Source organism: Gracilinanus agilis, chromosome 2 (genome assembly GCF_016433145.1).
Source record: "Gracilinanus agilis isolate LMUSP501 chromosome 2, AgileGrace, whole genome shotgun sequence".
In the NCBI taxonomy this organism is placed as follows: domain Eukaryota; kingdom Metazoa; phylum Chordata; class Mammalia; order Didelphimorphia; family Didelphidae; genus Gracilinanus; species Gracilinanus agilis.
The window spans coordinates 558,437,993-558,458,528 of NC_058131.1; the positions used below are offsets into that span (position 1 = coordinate 558,437,993).

The window sequence follows — 20,536 nt, forward strand, 5'->3', positions numbered from 1 at the left end:
GCTTGATGATAATGATTAATGTAATTTCAAATAGTTATTTACTATTTTGCCCATAATATTACAGTCAACATTACAGTAAAAATCTATACTTTTATTTGGGCTATTCTATCACATTATCTCTGATAGGCAGGAATTTTATTTATTTATATATTTTATGTGTGAATTTGAGTGTGAATGTGAGTGTGTGCAAAAGAGGCAGGGATTATCCCATTTTATGGGAGGAAAAAAACCTCAAGGACCATAAGTATTTTGACATTAACTGATCGAATTAATCACAGAATCACTACTATGCAGGACATGGGCCTGACTTTAGTATACTGACCTCTCCATTCATTAGCCTAACCATAACAACAATCTAATTCTTAATTCTTACCATAGAAATGTCCAAATCCCATGCTGACTGCAATCACCAAAGCTAGTATAATACACTTGTTGAGGCTACTATTGAAGTGGTGCTGGTGCACCTTTTCCTTAGGAGAATCAGATTCATGTTCAATAGGTGGTCTATCCTCAGATTCTGAACAAGAAACTGTCTTCTTTCTAGCACGTCGTCTTCTCAGTGTGGGGCTGGGCTGATGGCTTGTTTCATCACTACTTGACTCATCATCGCTAGGCCGGGATGGAAATACTATTAAAATTAAAAAAAAAATTTACAAGATGTGAAAAACAGTTCAAAAATTTTCCAGCAACATGTATCACAGAAAAGTGCTTATATGATGCTGGACTTTTATTCCACATGTATTGCTAGGAGGGAGATGTTACGGATTAGAAGAAGGTATTTCTATAGATAAGTTCATTAACCCCAGGTACGTTCTTCATTCCATTTTCTACCTGTGGAAAAGTTATTATTCCATTCTAGCCTACTCTTAGCTCTCAAATAGGAAAAAGGTTTATAAATTGTGTTAATTCAGAAGAAAATTAAACCAGCTTGTCAAAGTGCTCTCAAGGAGAGACAAATTTAAGAGACAACATAAAATGCAGGGAAAAAATGGACCACCCAACTAATTTACAACATACAAAGAGTACATATACTTCATTTCCATCAATCCATCAACAAGGCCAAAATATTTAAATTTAACAAAAACTAGTGAAGTCCTTCCCTTAATTTCCTACTCTTATATAGGGCAGATATACTTTTACCAATTAGCAGATATCAACAAAAAAGTGGAGGAAAGCAGTATTTTAATGTTAGAAATAGCTTTTCTGCTATATAAGCAACACATAATTACAGATCTATGAATGGAAATAAACTGATCTAGATTTCCACAGGAAAGTCACCTGAATTAAAAGATCTCTATCCAAGTGAATTTTGTTTTTCTTTTCCTGACATTTCCCCAGTATACTGCCATACTTCCTTTTTCTTGTCAAATTCCAATTCAATGAATCAACACTTTATTGTGATCAGTAGCAGCAAAAGGATATAAACAAAAAATTAAACTAAATGAAAAATAATTTCCACAATCCAATAAGGAGAAAGATCACTTGGTGGAAGAAGAAATCATGAATTTAAATTTGAGATCATGAGCTTCATAAAAAAATATTCATGCATTACATATTTAAGATATCTATGCAAGTAAGAGTAATGGTCATGCCACAGCCAAGATGGTAAGATTTTTAGGCAATGCTTTTACAAGGAAGATTGGATGGATTCGGTTAACTCTCAGAACTATGAAAACAAAATGCAGAGAGGAAAGGCAAGGATAAACATTCCTAACTTTCCATGACCAAGGAAAATTAAGAGTGAAATAAGGCCATAAATAAGGTCAAGTCATTTTTTCAATGGCAACTTTTAAATATATAATCTCCACAGAAATGTTCCTCAGGCGTGAGTTCCCATTTTTCTTCAGTAAAGATTTTAAAACAAATCCTTCCTTAAAATAAAGGTTTTCATGGTCATAGCTTGAAAGGATTATATAAAATCAGACTCCTATACTTAGAGTTGTTAGAGTACTCTAAACAATATTAAAGAATAATTTTCTAATTATGATTGAACAGATCATAATAATTAAAAAATAATTTTCTGTTTTATGTCAGTGTTTGTACAGCTAGCTAAAAGGTCAGTCTAAGCTATATCAAACAGCACAGGTCACACACTTCCTCATTCAAAATCTATTTCATCTAATATTGCTTTGCTTTACAGTCCAAGCAAATTGAAAGCTAAAGCAATCAGTTGATAAAATGAATTCTGAATTTTAACTTGGTCCAATTCTTAAAATTTAAAGCAACCCAATGGCATGCAAGAAGCTTAGCCACACTGTGGAGTCCATTTTCTAAAAAATAAGAATAATTTTGAACACTTGTTTTAGTATCACATAGCACAACTGGATCTTTAAAGCACTAAACAAATGTGACTAGTTATATTCAGCTCTATGGAAGCTGATCAGATTTAGTCACACCACCTTGAAAGAGTTGGCTGGGAACATGGTGTTTCAGTTGGTCATCCCATCCCCTTATGCACTCTGGAATCTTCCACAGCTTCTCCCACCACCTTTCTTTTGTGAATAAACAGGAAAAAGATACTTTTAAACCTTTGTTATAAAGAATTAAAAGGAAATATTTTAACTTACTTTAGAAAAGTGTCACAAATTAAAATTTAATCTACATACTATAACACTTAAGTAGGTCATTATTCATTCTTTTACTTCTTTATTATAAATATGAATACTAAACTTCCCTATATTTAACCAATTCTATACAACATTAATATTTGTTTTTCTGCTGGGTTGGGTGGAAGAAAAAGTGACAAAAAATAAATTAGTTCTTGAAGAAATAAAGTTTGACAAGTAAGAAAAACAAAGCTCTGTGATATAATAGTGTGTAACAATATGGAATACTGAAATAAAAAAGAATAATATCAAGGGTAGGGAAAATACTAACAGATCAAAAAATAAACCACCACCACTGCAGACATGAGATAACTATTTTCTATAACTCTTCCATAGATGCTAAAACATCAGTATTTCTTTTCTTTTCTTTTTTAATATCACTATTTTTTTAAACTGATTCTACTGTATTTTTGGTTAGCCTTCACCAACTTCTACAAAAATTTATCAAAAAAATTGGAGAGTGGAGAGACTATTATTGATTGGCACCACGGCACTTCTATATAGAATTTATGACATTCTGTCAATGTGTAACTGAAAAAGATGTTTATTATTCCTGATGCCAATGGGATATTACTGCCAGGAAAAAAGACTTATCTCTACAAAATTACAACAGCACAGTTCATTAAAATTAAAAATTAAAAAATCCATGTATCCGGCAATTGGAAAAAGCTGATCACTGTCATGTCTACATGATATAGTAGAAAGAACACTAGAATGGGAATCAGGAAAAGACTTGGGTTCAAATCCAGCATCTGGTATTTCTTAACCATTTTGTGTGACCACAAGTAAAATTTCCTTAACTTCTGAGGGCCTCAATTTCCTCAAATGTAAAATGAGGAAAAGACTTATATTGTTCTTCTTTGTTATAAGAATCAAATAGCATGAAAGGTATATATGAATAGTATGTTATAAGAAATGATAAGTATACATAATTTCGAATATGAAAAAACTATGGAAGAGGTGCAGAGTGAAAAAAAAGCACCAAAGAACAATTCACAGATTGATAAATTATGTAGCCAATAACAAAAAGAATTAAAAGAAGTTAAAAAAAATTTAAAACAAAGAGAATAATGTTGCTATCTTGTTAAAGATAACATATATTTTCAAAACTGCAAATTAAGCTTACCATTTCATATATATTCATTTTTCTTGTTTCCAGTTATGCCTGGCTGTTTTGTGTTAAATGTATAAATAAACCCTCAAATAATGTCATCCCACCATGTTCAGGGCATCATGAATTAGCAAGTCTGAGAGCTGTGGCTTATAAACCATAGGGTATAACAGTATAATCATAAGTCCCTGATGACAAAAATAATCATAAATTAAATAATAATCTTAATTAAATAACAATAAATAATCTCAAATTACCTATTCCCTAATTAGTATTAGGGAATAACTAGGTTTTATGGGTTTCAAAATGATATTTTAAATTCTTCTTCTAACCTCCCAGAATTGAATCTGAAAAATGGCACATGCTTTTTATGTGAAATGTTCATACTTCCTAACATCTTATAGTAAAATAAAACTTCACAGAGTTCTACTATTTTTTTTTTAGAATGGACCAAATACCACATTGGCATATGGAACTCCCAGTGAAGAAACTCCCTATCCAAAGCAGATTGACACCTACTTTATATAGTTCATATGGTCTTAAGCGTTGCTAAGGACACTGAGAGGTTAAGTGACTTGACTAGAATCACAGCCAGGATGTGTCAAAGACAAGACTTGAAAAAATATACTTTTTTATTGAGTTAATAGTGTTCCTTTGACATTCTAAGTAACTGAGAATTTGGGACAGAAAGTTAAGTGAGGTTTGGACAGAAGAGATGTAAAAGCACATATTCTCAGATTCAATAGCTTTGTAAAGTTCTTACCAGGATCTGGCTGACAGAATGTATACTGGCTACTAGAGGAAGACCCTAAGTTAAAATCTTCAGAACCCTGGATGTCTTTAACAATTATAACTTCTTCTTGTGCTCCAATTTCTTCCAGCTTAGGTGGTTCAAGGGTAACGATGTCAGAATCATCACTGATAGCCCCAAAATAGACATTGTCATCAGGTGACTTTTCTCTCTCTTTCTGAGGAAGGATCACAAGTATTACAAATTAATATAACACTTCATACAGCACTGTATTCATATTGTGTATATTTCAGGACTTATCATCAGCAGGGGAGATATTTATTTTATGATAAATAAAAGTAATAGGTGGGGGGAGGTAAAGTGAGTATATTTTCTCCCTCTAGGTTTACATGTACGAAGCCCATAATTTAGAAAACCTACAACGAAATGTGTCCAAATAAAGTTTGTTAATCATAATAATCTTTGGTAGGAAATTCAATTTGTTTCATTTTGCTTATGAAGTTAATATACTCTTAAAAGACTGAATTTCATTTTGTCTTACATTTTAGTTTAAAATTCCATTCTGATTTTTTTTTTTTTACAAAACCTGTGACATCATTTTTAGAGAGTTTGTTTGGAGAACATTATTCAATGAAATGCCTAGGGTCACACTGCTGGTAGATGTTAAGATGTGGAACTTAAACCAGGGCTTTCTGACTCCATGGCCAGCTCTTTAATCCAATAGATAAAGTACCTCTCATTTGATTTATGTATATAGATCATAAAAGCTAAAAAAGTTAAGTTACTATTAAACCAGTTCAATCTAATTTTCAAAAGCCTGGCTATTTCTGGCAAAACTACATTACAGGTGAGAAAAGAGTTTACTAAATTAGGTTTTCTTTAACACATCTGTTTGTTCTAAACTAAACTATCTTCAAGATTTTAATGTATAGAAATAGAAGCTATAATTGATCTCTATGAACAAAATGCATAATAAATCTCCAAAATATATCATAAAACTTCTTGAATAAACTTCAAAATGAAACAAAAAAACACCTGTGACTTTTCGTTTCTATATCTCAGAAATCTTGTTCAGCATATAACCACAAAGATTAAAAAAGTCATTAAAATTTACCTCGAGAACTGAGTTGGCTTCTTCCAAAGCTAGATAAGCAGTTTCTCCCACTAACACTGTGCCATCTTCACTATTTCCTGATATGGAGCAAAGAAAAACTACATTATTCCTTTATTTTTAAATATCTTGTTCAGTTTCCAAGAGTACCACACAAACGTTTTCAATAAAGGCAATTCTAATTAAGCCAACCATAAATATAGCCCAAGTAATACAAAATAAATTGACTGTGTAACTCCAAATAACATACTTTAAAATGTTACTATGAATTTTTAAAATATTAATTTCAAATAAAATAAAATGTTAGAGTAACAAGATTAATGGTTTTGAAGTTGAAATTTCTTCAACTGTAAATGTGGAGCTCATCATAAAGGCTTCTTGTAAAAATATTTCAATTTTATATTTTTCTACCCTTGAATCTGACATAGTTAAACAAAGGGCTGATTTGTGCTGTTCCCTGTTTTTATTTCAAAATCCCATTGTTCTTTTTGGAACAATCTTTCCCTCCCTAACAGTCCTCTATTAGGAAGATAGTCTTAACCTGAATAAGCCTTTACATTTAAAGATAAAAACATATATAACACAATTTACAACTAAATTAATATTTGGAAACAAACTGTTAATATGTCTTTTTTCAGGTAGGAAAAAATAGGCTTTACATTTTCTTTTAAATGACCACTGCTTTGCTTATTGTTTTTTCTCTTCCTCTTTTTTCTTAAAAAAAAAAAAAAATCATTATATGGGATGATTCTCTAAGAGCAAGTAAGAGAAGGGATACAGATAAAAATTTAAGTGACATAAAACAAAATTATTTTAATACAAATTATTTTTAAAAATTACCACAGTAGTTGTTCCATTCTATAAACATGACTAATTAATATTTTTGTTTATTTTCATGAAAATGCTAACAACATATTTGAAAAGGATGCAACTTCAAAACAAAATGAACTCTAAATATTAGTCAGTCATATTTTCCTACTTCCTATCAATCTGGAGAATAGCAAACAGTAGTTAGAAAAGAGTTCATCGAATATAACTCTTGATTAATGTTATATATCCTTAGTTTCTAAATCATTCATAGCAATAGATTCAATAACTAAAACAAAACTTGTATTTGTTGTATATATGATATCTGGGGAAATACGAAGGTGCCAGAATGTCCTAATGACACAGTATTAGATCCATCACATCTCTTACCCCTTGCTCATAGATTCTGCATCTGAAATACTTAACTTGTAATATTATGCTTAGTGATCCAAGTTCTGTGGGCCCAGGGTTAGTTTCTGGGTGTATTTCAAAGATACTAGATACCAATTATCTAGATACCAGGACAAGGCTTAAGCCTACTCACTTTAGTTTTCTTTGAAAAATTTTTCCTACATATGTTACCTTCTTGATCTAAAAGCTGATGCTGATGTTCCTCTTGCACTAAAGCTGTGTATCCTTCTGATGCAAAATCAGGACTTTCATTTGCTACACCATTTTCAGAATTCACTGTCTCTATATCAGACCCCTAGAAAAAATGACAATAATGAAATGTTAATAGTTACTTATCACTTTAAAACTGGATCTAACTGCTTTACAATCCAGCCTTCCTTTCTCAAATATTTTATAACCTAACGGAAGAAGGCAAGTAGATCTATAAAAGTATATCCAAAATAAATACAAGTAAATAAAAAGTAGTTCAATGTGAGAAAGTTTAGGAGAAAAGTCACTAGCAATTGGGGAGTGGGGGGAGAGCAGTACTTTCAGAAAAGGCCTCTTGTAGACAGTGTCGTGAGAGAGGAGTATTGAAAAGAGAAAATTCTATCAGGATGAGGTGACAGAAGACAGCATTCCAAGGACATTGCAAACGCACAGAGATAGTAGATGGAGGGTCATATTTGAAAAAGAGAGAACAGGAGGAAGAGTAATGTTCAGTGAAGCTAGGAATACAGTTTGGGCCTTTAAAGGATAAATTGTTGAGGGCTTTAAAAGATGAATGGAAGAATTTGTATTTAATCCTAGGGCTGGGGATTCTTAGGGTTGTGTGTGTGTGTGTGTGTGTGTGTGTGTGTGTGTGTGTTATATAGACTCCTTTGGCTGTGAACTCCCTCTCAGAATAATGTTTTTAAATATATAAATTTTAGACATAAGTTTAAATATATTATTACAAAGGAAACTAATTATGTTCAAATAGTTATCAAAATTCTAAAAAACAAGTTCTTAGTCCTAGGTTAAAGAATCCCTATCCTAGAAACAACTGAGAATTACTGAAATTGAAAGAGTAGAGAAAATGAAAGGTCAGCTCTTTGGCAGGAGTGGGTAGAATAGACTGGAGTGAGGAGAGATTTAAGTAAGAGAGGCCAAGAAGGAGGCTACTGCAATAATCTAGGTGGAACATGATGAGAACCTGAACTAAGGCAGTGGCAACAGTGTGAGTATAAAAAAGAGATTCAATGCAAAAGCTAGAGATAGAAATAGTAGGATTTGGTAATTGGTTAATGTGGAGAGAAGGATAATGATGATGTGAGGATAGGGTCAAGGATATGAACCTGAAAGCCTAGAAGAATGATGGTGCATTCAACAAAAATAGGGAAGATTTGTAAGGCAAGTGAGTTTATTAGGGAAAGAAAGTTCTTTTAGATCAGTCCAATAACAACTCTAGAAGAATGATAAATAAAGCATGCTCCCCATCTCCTGACAGAAAGATTATGGAAAGTAATATACATTTTCCAGCATAGTCAATGTGTGGATTTGTTTTGTTTGAATATATTTTTATCTCAAGGGAGATGGACTTGTTTAATTTTGTTTTAATTGGTGGCTGAGGGGAAGATAGGAGTAAATAATAGAGATAAGAAAAGAGTGACAATGAAGCATCTTTTAAGACAGAATAGGAAGTTCAGAGAGAAACAGACAAGCAGAACAGCATTAAAACTAACATTTAACTAAAATTCAACATGCTTGAATTTCCTTCCACAAAATGATTAATATGGGAAAATGTTTTACATTATAACACATGTAAAATCTCTATCAGATTGATTATTATCTCAGCAGGGGGTAGAGGAGGAATTTGAGACTCAAAATTCTTTTTAAAATGTTGGGAACTGTTTTTTACATGTAATTAGAAAAAATAAAATTTGAAATGCCTAAGCCTGTTAGAAACCAAGCACAAAAGAGCTAAATGGAAGATTCAGGAAAAGTTTATGAAAGTGATGATGTTGGATTTGGGCTTTAAAGATAGAGAAAAACTCAACAAACAGAAGTAGTATAAGGTTTTGGGGCACAAAGGACATAGGATGTTCCAATATGGCTTAAAGAGGAATAGGAGAACATAAAGCTGGAAAGGTTAGGCTGATATCAGATTATGGAGATCTTGAATGCCACTATAGGTAAAGAACTCCAAAGATTTTTGAGTAGAAAGGAATGCCTTGACTAGTTCCAAGTATAAAGATCAGCCTAGCAACTCTATAAACATAAGACTGTTTCTGCATATGCTAGCCTTCAACCATCTTAAGAATAAGAAACAAGCACCGAATAAGTATCTACTAGGGCAGTGATGGCAAACCTGTGTGCCATACCCCACCCCTTACCCCAGGGGAGGAAAAAAGGGAGGGGAGTGGACCAAGCATTCCCATTGGGCTACTGAACAGAGAGGCAGGTGATGAGAGGTACATGTGGAGAGAGGGAAGGAAGCAGCTCTGTCCAAGTACCTCTACCTTTCTAGTAACTAACTCTGGTAGGCTACGGGTGCACATGTCCACAGAGAGGTCTCTGCGTGCCATAGGTTCACCCTCATGGTACTAGGGTTTCGGCACTATGCACTAGGGACATACAGACTTAAAAAAAGGCCCTTTTGTACAATTTTTGCTCTTTACTTGTCTCTTTTCAAAGAGACTCACTATATATTAACACCATAAGATTAAATTAATACAAGGTTGGGTTATGAGTATCTAGAGCTTCAAACACCTGGATGCTAGTCTAGGTTCTGCCAATAATTGCCATGGAGCATCAAATTACTCTGCCTCAAAGGGCCTGAACTTCTTCAACTATAAAAAGAAAAGTGAGAAAGGGAGAAGGGCTGAGCTGCATCAGCAGTCCTCAAGCTTTCTGACCTCAGGAATCCTTTGTATTCTTAAAAATTATTGAGGGCCCCTCTAAAGAGTTTATGTTTATGTGGATTATTTACTGACATTTACCACGTTAAAAATGAAAATCCTTTAGTAATATTATGAAAATTGTTTTCAGCTCAAAGACTCCTTGAAAGGATCTCTGGGCTCTCCAGATCCTATTTTGAGAACTGCTGGATCTCTAAGGTCCCTTAACAAACTATATGAACTATAATGATCTTATTCTTCTATTTCTCAATAACAATTTATCACTGACTCATGGATATAACATTTTACCTTATTATATATTTAATGCTTGAATTATTACTCTTAAATACAAGAAGCCGCTCATAGAGAGCATTTGCAAGAATACTCCATTTTTATTCACTCATCTGTTAGTACAGCATGTAGTAATGAAGTAAAGTAGAAAAAATGGATAAAGTTAACAATGAATCAAAGAAAAAGTAAAGTAAAAAAGTTGGAAATAAGATATCAGGCTCTGGACTTAGTAAATAAAAATCATCCTTGCTTAAATCCATAGGCCTAAGTGTCTAAAAGATATATGGGTAATGACAGATGAGGTTCCCAGGGAAAGTCTCAATCTTGTTACATGTTCGTAGCCAAATCAGATGAAGGGGAAAACCTCCCATATTAGGTCATATAAACTTAATTCTGGATAGTTCTGAAGTTTTAATAAACCAAATGAATCTATAACTGTCATCAATTCAATTTAACTATAATATTTAAGATTTAAGAACCTACCTCATGATTGATGACAGTCCAACCACAAGATGAATCGCTGTCACTGGAGTTTTCAGACATTTTTCAGGTATCTAGAAATATAATACATTTACTTGTAAGAAACAGCAAAAAAGAAAAAAAATTGATGACCATTCAAGTGCCTCCTACGTGCTAACATAATTAGTTTTCAAATAAATTTATTATTATAACTAAATAGGCAAATACTGAGTGTCTTAGGCAAGAAATACAAAATAAATACAGAATATGGGGCAGTCACAGTGGACTGTAATACTGTAGGAAATTTTCCTGAGAGAGGTTGGCCACATACTAAGCCCCAAAGGATAAATTAAGCAATTTGGCATCATAAAAGTCTTTTGTCTAGGCCCTGGATTTAAGATTCCACTCTGCCACTTCTAAGAATACTTATAGCACATAGCAATCCACTTTACTTCTCAACTTTAGTTTCTACATCTGTAAAATGGGTATTATTATATATTACCTCATTCATGAAATCAAAGGAAAATAGAATTAAAAATTTACACCACCCTCATTATTTAACAAGAGGAGCTGAGTCCCCAAAACTAAGTGATTTTCCCACTGCAACACATATATAGTAAATAATAAAATCAGAATTTTAACCCCAGTTGTCTGGCTACAAATTCAATACTTTTTCCATTACACAACTCTGAGTAAAGTCTTTTTAAAATGTACTTAATAGTATTAATGGTTATTAGCTTAGTAGATGGTATATTTAGTAGACTACAAAATGAAAAATCAAGGTAACATGAAAAATTCTTTTGGGAGACTAGTGGGAGAAAATTTCGGCAGCTATTTAAGCTAAAAATTGCACTAAGATTTTAGGGACACTGTGCATAACAGATCCATTCTCCAATATTACTCAGAAAAAAATTGTACTTGATATTTTAGGCAATCAATTCCAACAAATATTAAAGGATACATATGAGGCATTGTGCTGGTTCCTGGGAATATAAGACTCTGTCCTGACTTTTCTTCTGATCTCTCTATATATCTTCTCTTGTTAATCTCCTTAGCTCACTGTGTTCAATTATGTATCAATTCATCAACATACAGATTCCCAATTTTAGAAATCCAATCCAAAGCTCTTTCCCATGCTTCAGCAGAGTATCAATAACTGCCTGTGGACATCTTTACCTCAATATTTTGTAGGCATCACAAACCCAACAATCCAAAATCAAATTCAGTATCTTCCAACCCTTCCTAGCCCCTCTTTTCCCCACTTAAAAAAAAACTTGCCCCTCCTCTAAACATTCCTATTTTTGTTGTAGGTATCACTAAATTTCCAGTTACCCAGATTCAAAATCTTGGGGTCATCTTGGATTCTCAGCCTCCTTCACATTCTCTATTCCAATCAGTTGGTTCATTGTACTACTTACGACATCTCTCCAATTCTTTTCCTTTTCTCTACTAAATGGTCACTACCTGATTTCAGGTCTTCATCAATTCTCACCTGAATGTAAGGTGAAATTTCCTACTTTCAGTCACTCTCCACCCTAATTTTTCCTACACATAAATGATATAGTGATAATCATAAAGTAATCATAAAATAAACACCATACCAACCCTGACCAGTTCAAGAAACTTTAATGATTCCCTCTTGTTTCTAGGATAAAATACAAATTCCTCTGTTTGTATATAAACTCTTTAAGACTACTTCACCCCACAATGCAGAATGGGAATGAAGAGAATAAGAGCTCTCCCAGAGGCTGCCAGATTCTATTCAAGGTGTGAGTCTGATTTTTTGAAGAGCTTCCATAAGTGACCAAAAATAATGAAAATCATTTAAACTCTTCTACAGGTCCTAGGAATCAGAACAAATAACTATTTAAGAATGTGGATCAGCATTAATTCACCTTGTTTCAGGGCTTTAGGTCAGCTTGCCTTTGAGATTTTTGACAACAGTTTGAATTTATCATTTGTTGTTGAGGTACAATCTAAGGGCATTACGGCCTAGGAGAACAGGCAGATGAGAGAGTCTCTCATCAGGGATAAGGCCCAAGGACAGCAGGCAAGCATGAAGACAAACCAACTTTAGATAAATATATTTAGCAGTTGGTCAATGGAACTAATGCACCTCTTAACAATATCAAACCTGGGGATGGGAAGGAGTGTTTTCTCTTCTAATCCAATAACCTACACAAAAAGTGCTAATAGCCTGGATACCCTCATCTTATAAGGCAGGGGTCGGCAACATATGGCTTTTTTGAGGGCCAGATATGGCTCTTTCTGCAGGAGCCATAAAGTCAATTTTTTTTCAGGTGCTGTTACAGGAGCAGCACTGTGAGCACTGTACGGCTCTCACGAAATTACATTTTAAAAAATGGGGCGTTTATGGCTCTCACGGCCAAAAAGGTTGCCGACCCCTGATATAAGGCATCCGAAGGAATAGGTAAATTTAGTATTTGAATGTCTTGTGTGCAAAGATAACTACAGGTTGGGTAAGAACTTCTAGCAATTAACCAGCAATAACTGACTTGCCAGACACATGGTCAGTCTCTGATTAGAAAAGCATTGTGTTAAAAAAGCTTAAGAGGATGGAACACTGGCACAAATCCCCTAGGACTGACAAGAATTAATTTTTCTTCCAGTCTTAACAACCTGAGTATCTCACCATTAGCCAGTCCAAATACCCTCAACCTTCTTCCTTCTTCTCCCTTTCTTCCCAACCCTACTCTGTCCACTGTTCTTCTGCTTCCTGGTTGGAAGTAGTAGCTAATCTTTCCCAGTCTCAAACTAGATCCAGGAAATGGAAGGGAGAGGGACAAAAAAGAATCTCAAGACCCTAGCATTTTTTTTTTTTTAACAAATTTTGGAAGCACCAAAACTGGTGACTGTAAATGGAGGATAAAGAGTCCAAAAGGATTCCTGAGATCTTAAATATGTGTAACTGAAAGAATGGATGTCAAAATAAGGAAGACAGGGGGTATGACAATCAATTCAGATTGGAGAAAAGTATGATAGATTAGGGATAAATTTCAATTGAAAGTGATATAGGAGGTTGAAATGGTAAAGAAGGAAAGAGTATTGGACTTCTAGTCAGAGGAACTCTGAAATGTATTACCTGGGACCTTGAACAAGTAACTTAACCTCTGGGACCAGTCTACCAAAAAAGATAGGGATGGAAATGGAGAAGTTGTCAGATGCTTTAAAGTAGAGCTTCAGGAAAGCTGGAATAGGTTGGATAATCAAATCTCTTAAAAGTCAAGTGGCGGGGCATAAAGTATGTAAACAGGTTAAAAACGAATATTAATAAATGTTTTAAAAAAAAAGTCAAGTGGCATGAAAAAATATGACAGGGAGGAAAAACCAAGCTCTAATAATAGTGATATCCCTTTACAACTCGTTTCCCTACCACCAAATCACAGATTTCTATAGCTTGATGGATGAAATAACAATAAAATAGTAACTCATAGCAGAAGAAGCAGAAGAGCAGTGGACAGAGTAGGGTTGGGAAGAAAGGGAGAAGAAGGAAGAAGGTTGAGGGTGTTTGGACTGGCTAATGGTGAGATACTCAGGTTGTTAAGACTGGAAGAAAAATTAATACAAGTTTGAAGTTTTTCAATACTGTTTTCTTCAACTTATTATTTTGAATATTCTTTTCAAAATTTGAGTTCCAAATTTTCTCCCTTCCTCTCACCCCTTCCAACACTCTTATGTGATCTCTCATGCCCTTTTCTCAATTTTCATCCTACAAATGTTCTCTTTAGCATTTAATACCACTTATTGACAATCTTCTCTCCTCTTTGGGTTTTGGGACACTCTTCTCTCTTGATTTCTCTTGATCCTTCGACCTGTCTAAAAAATGCTTGTCAGTCTTTCTTGGATCATCAACCATATTATGTCCCTTAAATGAGGCCATCCTCCAAAGCTCTATGCTGAGCTTTCTTCTTTCTCTATATTCTCTCATTCATTTGGTGACCTTATCTAGCTCCTGGAGATTTTATTACCATCTCCATGGAGATGGCCAAAATATCTATAAGGCCAGTCTTAGTCTCTTCTCTTCAGTTCCAGTCCTGCTCATAATTGCTTATTAAACATTTCAAATTGTTGTCCTATAAGCATCACAAATACTACATGTAAAAAAAACAGAATTCATATTTTCCCCAATATCTATCTCCTATTCTAAACGTCCTTATTACTGTGAAGCATACCACCATTCTTCTAGACACTTTATAGTCATCCAGGTTAACAACTTTGTTGTCCTCCTTAATTCCTCTTTCTCACTCATGCAATATAATCCAATTAATTGTCAAATTTTATTTCTCTCACCACATTTCTTGTACCTATTCCCTCTCACATCTAATAGTTTCTCACATCTTCATCACTTCTCCCTAGACTGCTGAAACAGTCCAATTCACTCTCTTAAATAAATTCAAATGGGTCCCTATTACAATTAGGAACAAATATAAACTCTTCTTTTTTCCTGTAAAGCCAACCTCATTATTCATTACTCTCATTCACCTAATCATTGGTCTAGTAAAACTAGCCTTCTTTGTTTCTCCGACTACACACCCCCACCTCAATCTTCATGCCTTTGAACTGACCATTCCCCATACTTCTAATGTACTCCTTCATCTCTATATCCTTACAAATTGTTTCCCTTAAAATTCAGCTCAGTTATCAACTTCTACATAAAGCCGCTCCTGATCATCCCCATACTCTCTACTCAAATGACATCACTAGTTGCTAAACTGGCATCTCATAAAAGATGAAACAAACCACCAATATCTCAAATATACTATATCCAGTACAGAATTCATGATCTTTTCCCCCACTTCCCTCAGTAATGTTCAGAGAATCCAGGCTCATAAACCTTAGTGTCATCCTTGACTCTTCTCATCTGAACCACACACATCCAAACTACGGTCAAGCTATTACTTCTACCTTCACATCTTTGATTAAGATCTATCCACTCATAAGGCCATCACCTTGGCTTACCTCATCCATTCTTGTGGATCTCCTGCCTTACCTTTTCTCACTCCACTTGGCTGTGGAAGTAATTTTTCCCAAGCAATCAACCTCCTACTTAATAAATTCCAATGGCTCCATATTATCTCCAAAATCAAACACAAAATATTTTGTCTGGCTATTAAGGGTCTTGGCAACTAATCTTCTTACACTTTACTCCTCTCTACATATTTTATGATAAGCCTGCCAAACTGGCCTTCTTGCTACCCTCCCACACACCCCCAAATAACCCCCCATCTCCTGACTATGCTTTTTGGATGGTTGGCCAGCATGCCTAGAATACTCTCCCATTTCACTTCTACCTCCTCACTTCCCTTCAAAACTCAGGTCAAATCCCAGATTCTGCACAAAGCCTTTCCCAGCCCCTCTCTTGCTTATGTATTACCTCTGTGATTATCTCCCATTTAATCTGTCTGTAATTTATACATACATAATAATTTACATGTTGTCTCTCCCATTAAAATGTGAGCTTCTTGAGGTCCAGGACAATGATTTTACCATTCTTGTATACCCTGTGCTTGCACAATGCCTGGCTCAATTCTTTGTTGATTATGAAAACATTTATTTCATATGTAGTAATAATGTTCATGTAGTTTCTCCAGCTAGAATGTAAACTTCTTGGGAACAAAGAACATTTCATATTTGTCTTTGTACATCCAGGGCCTGGCACATGGCTAAAATTTAACAAATATTTATTGATTGATTAACTCCCTCAGCCTTATAAAATATGGAGAATGGATTAGATAACTTTTGATGGCCCTTATAGCTATGATCATATAATAAAGTAAAATCTTAGGATTGGTCACATAGATTAGGAAATCATACATAAGAACAACCCAGTTCTCCAAGAGGAAAAGTACAGTAAAAATACGGAGAACCCTGAAGATATTCCTTGAGTAATTCTTATGTTTACAAAGAAAAAAAGAAAATGAGGACCTAGCAAAGAAGATACATAAATAAACTGATAGAGAAAAGAAGACCAAGAAAGAGTGAAGTATATACTACACAGATTGAATGAATTTCATCAATGTCAAAAGATAGAAGATTAAGGGAAAAAAGGAACACAAAAACAGTAAGAAAATCCTTGGAGATTTCTGTCTGAATGTAACCTTCTAACTTACCAAAACCCCAATTTGATGGGGGCATTTTCAAAAGATTATTGGAGAAAATATTTTCACTTCAATAATCTTGGTTTTTCAACCTGAATTATTAGCTCAATGACCTGTATGAAGTATTCTGCATTTAAATTTCTTAATTAACACAGTCATCATAATCATAATAACTTGATTCATTCATTTACTCTGTAGGAGGCTCTATGCTAAAGGCTTTACAAATTTTATCTCATTTGATCCTCACAACAAACCTGAGGGAATCCCCATTTTATAGATGAGGATACTGAGGCAAACAAAGGTTAAATGACTTGCCAGAGTTACACAGCTAGTGAATATCTAAAGTCACATTTGAATTCAGGTCTTCCTGACTCTAGATGCTTTACCTATTGCATCATCTAGCTATTCACAAATTTTGGTTTTTTTTTTTACCTAAGGTTTCCTATAAAACATTTACTTTTTTGTATCGACATTCTGAGTTATAAAAAATATATATAATTAAGGCCATAAATAATATAAAACTTTTAATAAAACATCAGTTCTGCCCTTTTAGAAACAACAAAAGCACAGAATATAGTATGGTAAAACCAGAATGAATAATTAGCTATTACCTAATTGATTCTTCTGGTTTTATATATTAACACAGAAAATTGTGGAAATGGCAAAATGAATCAATTCTTTTAACTATTGGTAGATACACTTTGAAAGAGCAGGTAGGTGGTAAAACAGATAGAGTGCCAGTCCTGAAGATAGGGAAATTCATCTTCCCAAGTTCAAATTTGGCCTTAGACCCTTACAAGCTGTGTGACCCTGGGCAAGTCATTTAACCCTGTTTGCCAGTTTCCTCATATGTAAAATGAGCTAGAGAAAGAAATGACAAACCCTCCAATATATTTACCAAGAAAACCTCAAACAGAGTCACAAAGAGAGTATGACTTTTGCCATGAAGTCATCATGTGAGTGCTTGATAAAAGCTATTAAGATGGAGCAGCTAAATGTCTCAGTGGACAAAAAGCCAGGCCTAGAGATGGGAGATCCTGAGTTCAAAATGGCCTCAGATACTTACTAAATATGTGACCCTAGGCAAGTCACTTAACCTCAACTGCCTAGCCCTAACCATTTTTCTGCCTTAGAACCAATACACAATATATTGATTCTACAACAGAAAGTAAGGTTTTTTTGTGGAAAAAAAACAGCAAACCAAAAATTGAAAGAAAACCCCAAGTGAGGTTGAGTAGGACACAAATGAAATAACTGAACAACATACTTTAAAAACAATGTATCTTGTATTTCAACATGTCTAGGTAGATCTTTTAAAAATGAGCATCTTTATTTAAAATACAAATTGACAGTAAGTAAAAAACTAAAAAGCAAGTCAAATTTGTCCTTGGTCATAAAAAGTCAAATTCTTTCTTATTTGACATGTCCTAAAACCCAATAATTTGCAAATGCTAAGTTTTCTCTAATCCATAGAATGGTAAGGGCAAGGCTGCTGAAGTACTCAAGGAGAAAATTAGCCAGACAAAGTATTTGAGCCAGTAGTCTTCTCCTTTCCTTTATAAACAATTTTGGGGGAGATGGAGTGGAGAGTGGATTGAGATTGAACCTGTAGTTTCAGCAGGAAATCTTTCACAGGTTATTTATAGTCTAAGAAAACTTTTGGGGGTTCTGAGGGTAAAAAGGTTTGCCTATAATAATATAGCCAGCATATTAGTCAGTCAATAAACATTTATTAAATGCTCCTTATTTCTCTCCTGCCTACACTACTTTGGAACTTCTCTACCATGTCTCAAGAGGCTCATTACTGGAAAACCTCATCATCCTGAAAGATGTAATCCACTTTGGTACTCCTCCTGACCCAGGAGTCTTATATCCTCTCTTACATCATCATACTTCCTGTTTGCCATGAGGAATCATGGGAAATGTAGTTTCAAAGTCCCCCACATGTCCATAGGGTGTCTGCTAGACACTTCCCTGAATTTAAAGCAAACATAACTCATCATTATTCCCTGCCCCTTTGGAGGGTGGAATCATGAATTCCAATCCTCCATTTGAGAAAAGGATCCAGGACAGATACCTTATTTCCTACCTGACTATACTAGTATTTCTCTAACTTCTCCACCACAGGTAGTTCCTCCCCTCCTCCCCATTTCAGCTTTTTTGGGTTATCTTTCTTCATTAGATTGTAAACTCCTTGAAGGCAAAAATGCCTTTTTTTCTTTATTTGATTCTCCAATGCTTAGCAAAGCATCTAAAACACCTTAAGCCAATAGTAAGTCAATAAACATTTACTAAGTGCCTACTAAGTGCCAGGCACTATGCTAAACACTGGGGATACAAATACAGAAAAAAGAGAGTTCCTGCTTTTAAGGAGCTTACAATCTATTGGGAGACCAACACACAAAAAGAAGCGAAAATGGAGGGGCAAGTGTAGGGGAAGATGGATGATGGAGAAAAGCAATGAACTGAGTCCAAAATAAAGTTGAATGGGAAATTAAAAGATATCTATCTTGAGTCCCCCTCCTTAAATGGAGGTTTAGAATTCAGGGCTCTACTCTCCAATAAGAGGGGCAGAGTGTACTGATGAAGTATGAGTGCCAAAGCTAAGTGGATCTTACAAGAAGATCACAGGGTGATAATATTTCACAAGGATGAGGCTTTTGGGATCATGACAAAGAAATCTAAGAGTTCAGAGAAGGTGAGAAATGCCTAAGATACAATTTAAATTTAAGTCTTCTTTATTATTCTTCTAACCACTATGATCAGGATATACATACTTAAAACAGCTATCTTAAGGAGTTTTACCTCAGACCAAACAGTATGAAAAAATGGAACATAAAATGTTATAAATTTCAAATCATGTGAAAGAAAAGGCAAGTGGTAGAAACAGCTACACAGGCTGTTCTGAATATATGATATAAAATGAAATGAATATAAAAATATCTAGTATTACCAAAAAAATTACTAATAAGAACCAACATTTATTTAGCCCTTTAAAGTTTGTACTTTAAATATTAATCTTAAGACATTCCTTATAGTCACTGTTTCAATGAGAACATTTAAAAGGCAATTTAAAAGACCAGAGGTTTGGAGCTGGAAAGAACCTTAGAAATAACAAAGTCCACACCCATCCTGTCTTGCTTGTTTAAAGGATAAGAAAACTAAGAACCTGATGGGTTAAGTAACTTTTGGGGAGCAATCTTCAGTTGTTTTTTTGTTCTTTCCCCCAAGCCCAGAGTCTTAGAGAACTTGGCATATAGTAAACAATTAATAAAAGCATTAAAAGGGGCAGAGCCAAAATGGCAGGATAAAAGCAGGGACTTGCCTAAGCTCTCCCAAATTCCCCTCCAAGCAATTTTAAAATAATGCCTCAAAACAAATCCTAGAGCAGCTGAATCAAACAAAGGATGGAATGAAACAGTCTTCCAGCTGAAGACAATTTAAAAAGTGAGCAATAAAGATATATCTCACTGGGGTGAGAGTGAAGTGCAATCCAATGCAGGCTGAGCTCTGATCAAGCCAGTAGTAGGCCTAGGGATAAACTGAATTGGCAGCAGTAGCTTCTGGAGCTCTCAGCCCACAAATTTTAAGGAAGGTGGACAACTGGTCAGAAGGAGATTACAAGGGTCTCTTTGTTGGTTCTGGGTGCAGGGATCTGTTGCATTGCCTATATTTGGTTCCCATCTAAGGGTGATAAGAAGCACTAGAGCATAAAGATGCAGGGCAGCAGAGACCCTGGTCACAGTTCTGGGGAAGAAAAGAATGTTTGTGGTCATTAACAGACCAGAACACAGTGCAAGACTGAGTGCAATGACCACACCTCTCCTTGGATTATATCATTTTTGGAAGTACTGAAACTCACAAACCCTCAGAACAACGTCTAAAAGCAAACATGAATCTGAAGCTTAGGACAGTGCTTCCTCCATCCCAAGAACAGAAACCAAATTGAACATTAAGCTCGAAGTCAAAAAATAAGCTAAAAAAATGGGCAAATGACAACAATAAAAAGGAA

At 34.6% G+C, this 20,536-nt stretch overlaps 1 protein-coding gene across 4 annotated transcripts in view; it reads right to left on the reverse strand.

Annotated features, from left to right (window-relative positions):
• Window positions 1-20,536, reverse strand: part of CCPG1 (cell cycle progression 1) — a 68,959-nt gene that overhangs the window by 20,094 nt on the left and 28,329 nt on the right. For 2 of the 4 annotated variants that reach the window (XM_044665295.1, XM_044665294.1), the window contains exons 3-7: window positions 10,430-10,500; window positions 6,969-7,092; window positions 5,583-5,659; window positions 4,481-4,685; window positions 374-628 (exon numbers count right to left, since the gene is read on the reverse strand). In XM_044665295.1, the coding sequence (XP_044521230.1) occupies window positions 374-628; window positions 4,481-4,685; window positions 5,583-5,659; window positions 6,969-7,092; window positions 10,430-10,489 (721 nt within the window). In that variant the 5' untranslated portion in view covers window positions 10,490-10,500. Of the gene's footprint in view, window positions 1-373; window positions 629-2,399; window positions 2,493-4,480; window positions 4,686-5,582; window positions 5,660-6,968; window positions 7,093-10,429; window positions 10,508-20,536 lie in introns of those variants that run through there. The other 2 variants (XM_044665292.1, XM_044665293.1) reach the window with 2 other exon arrangements.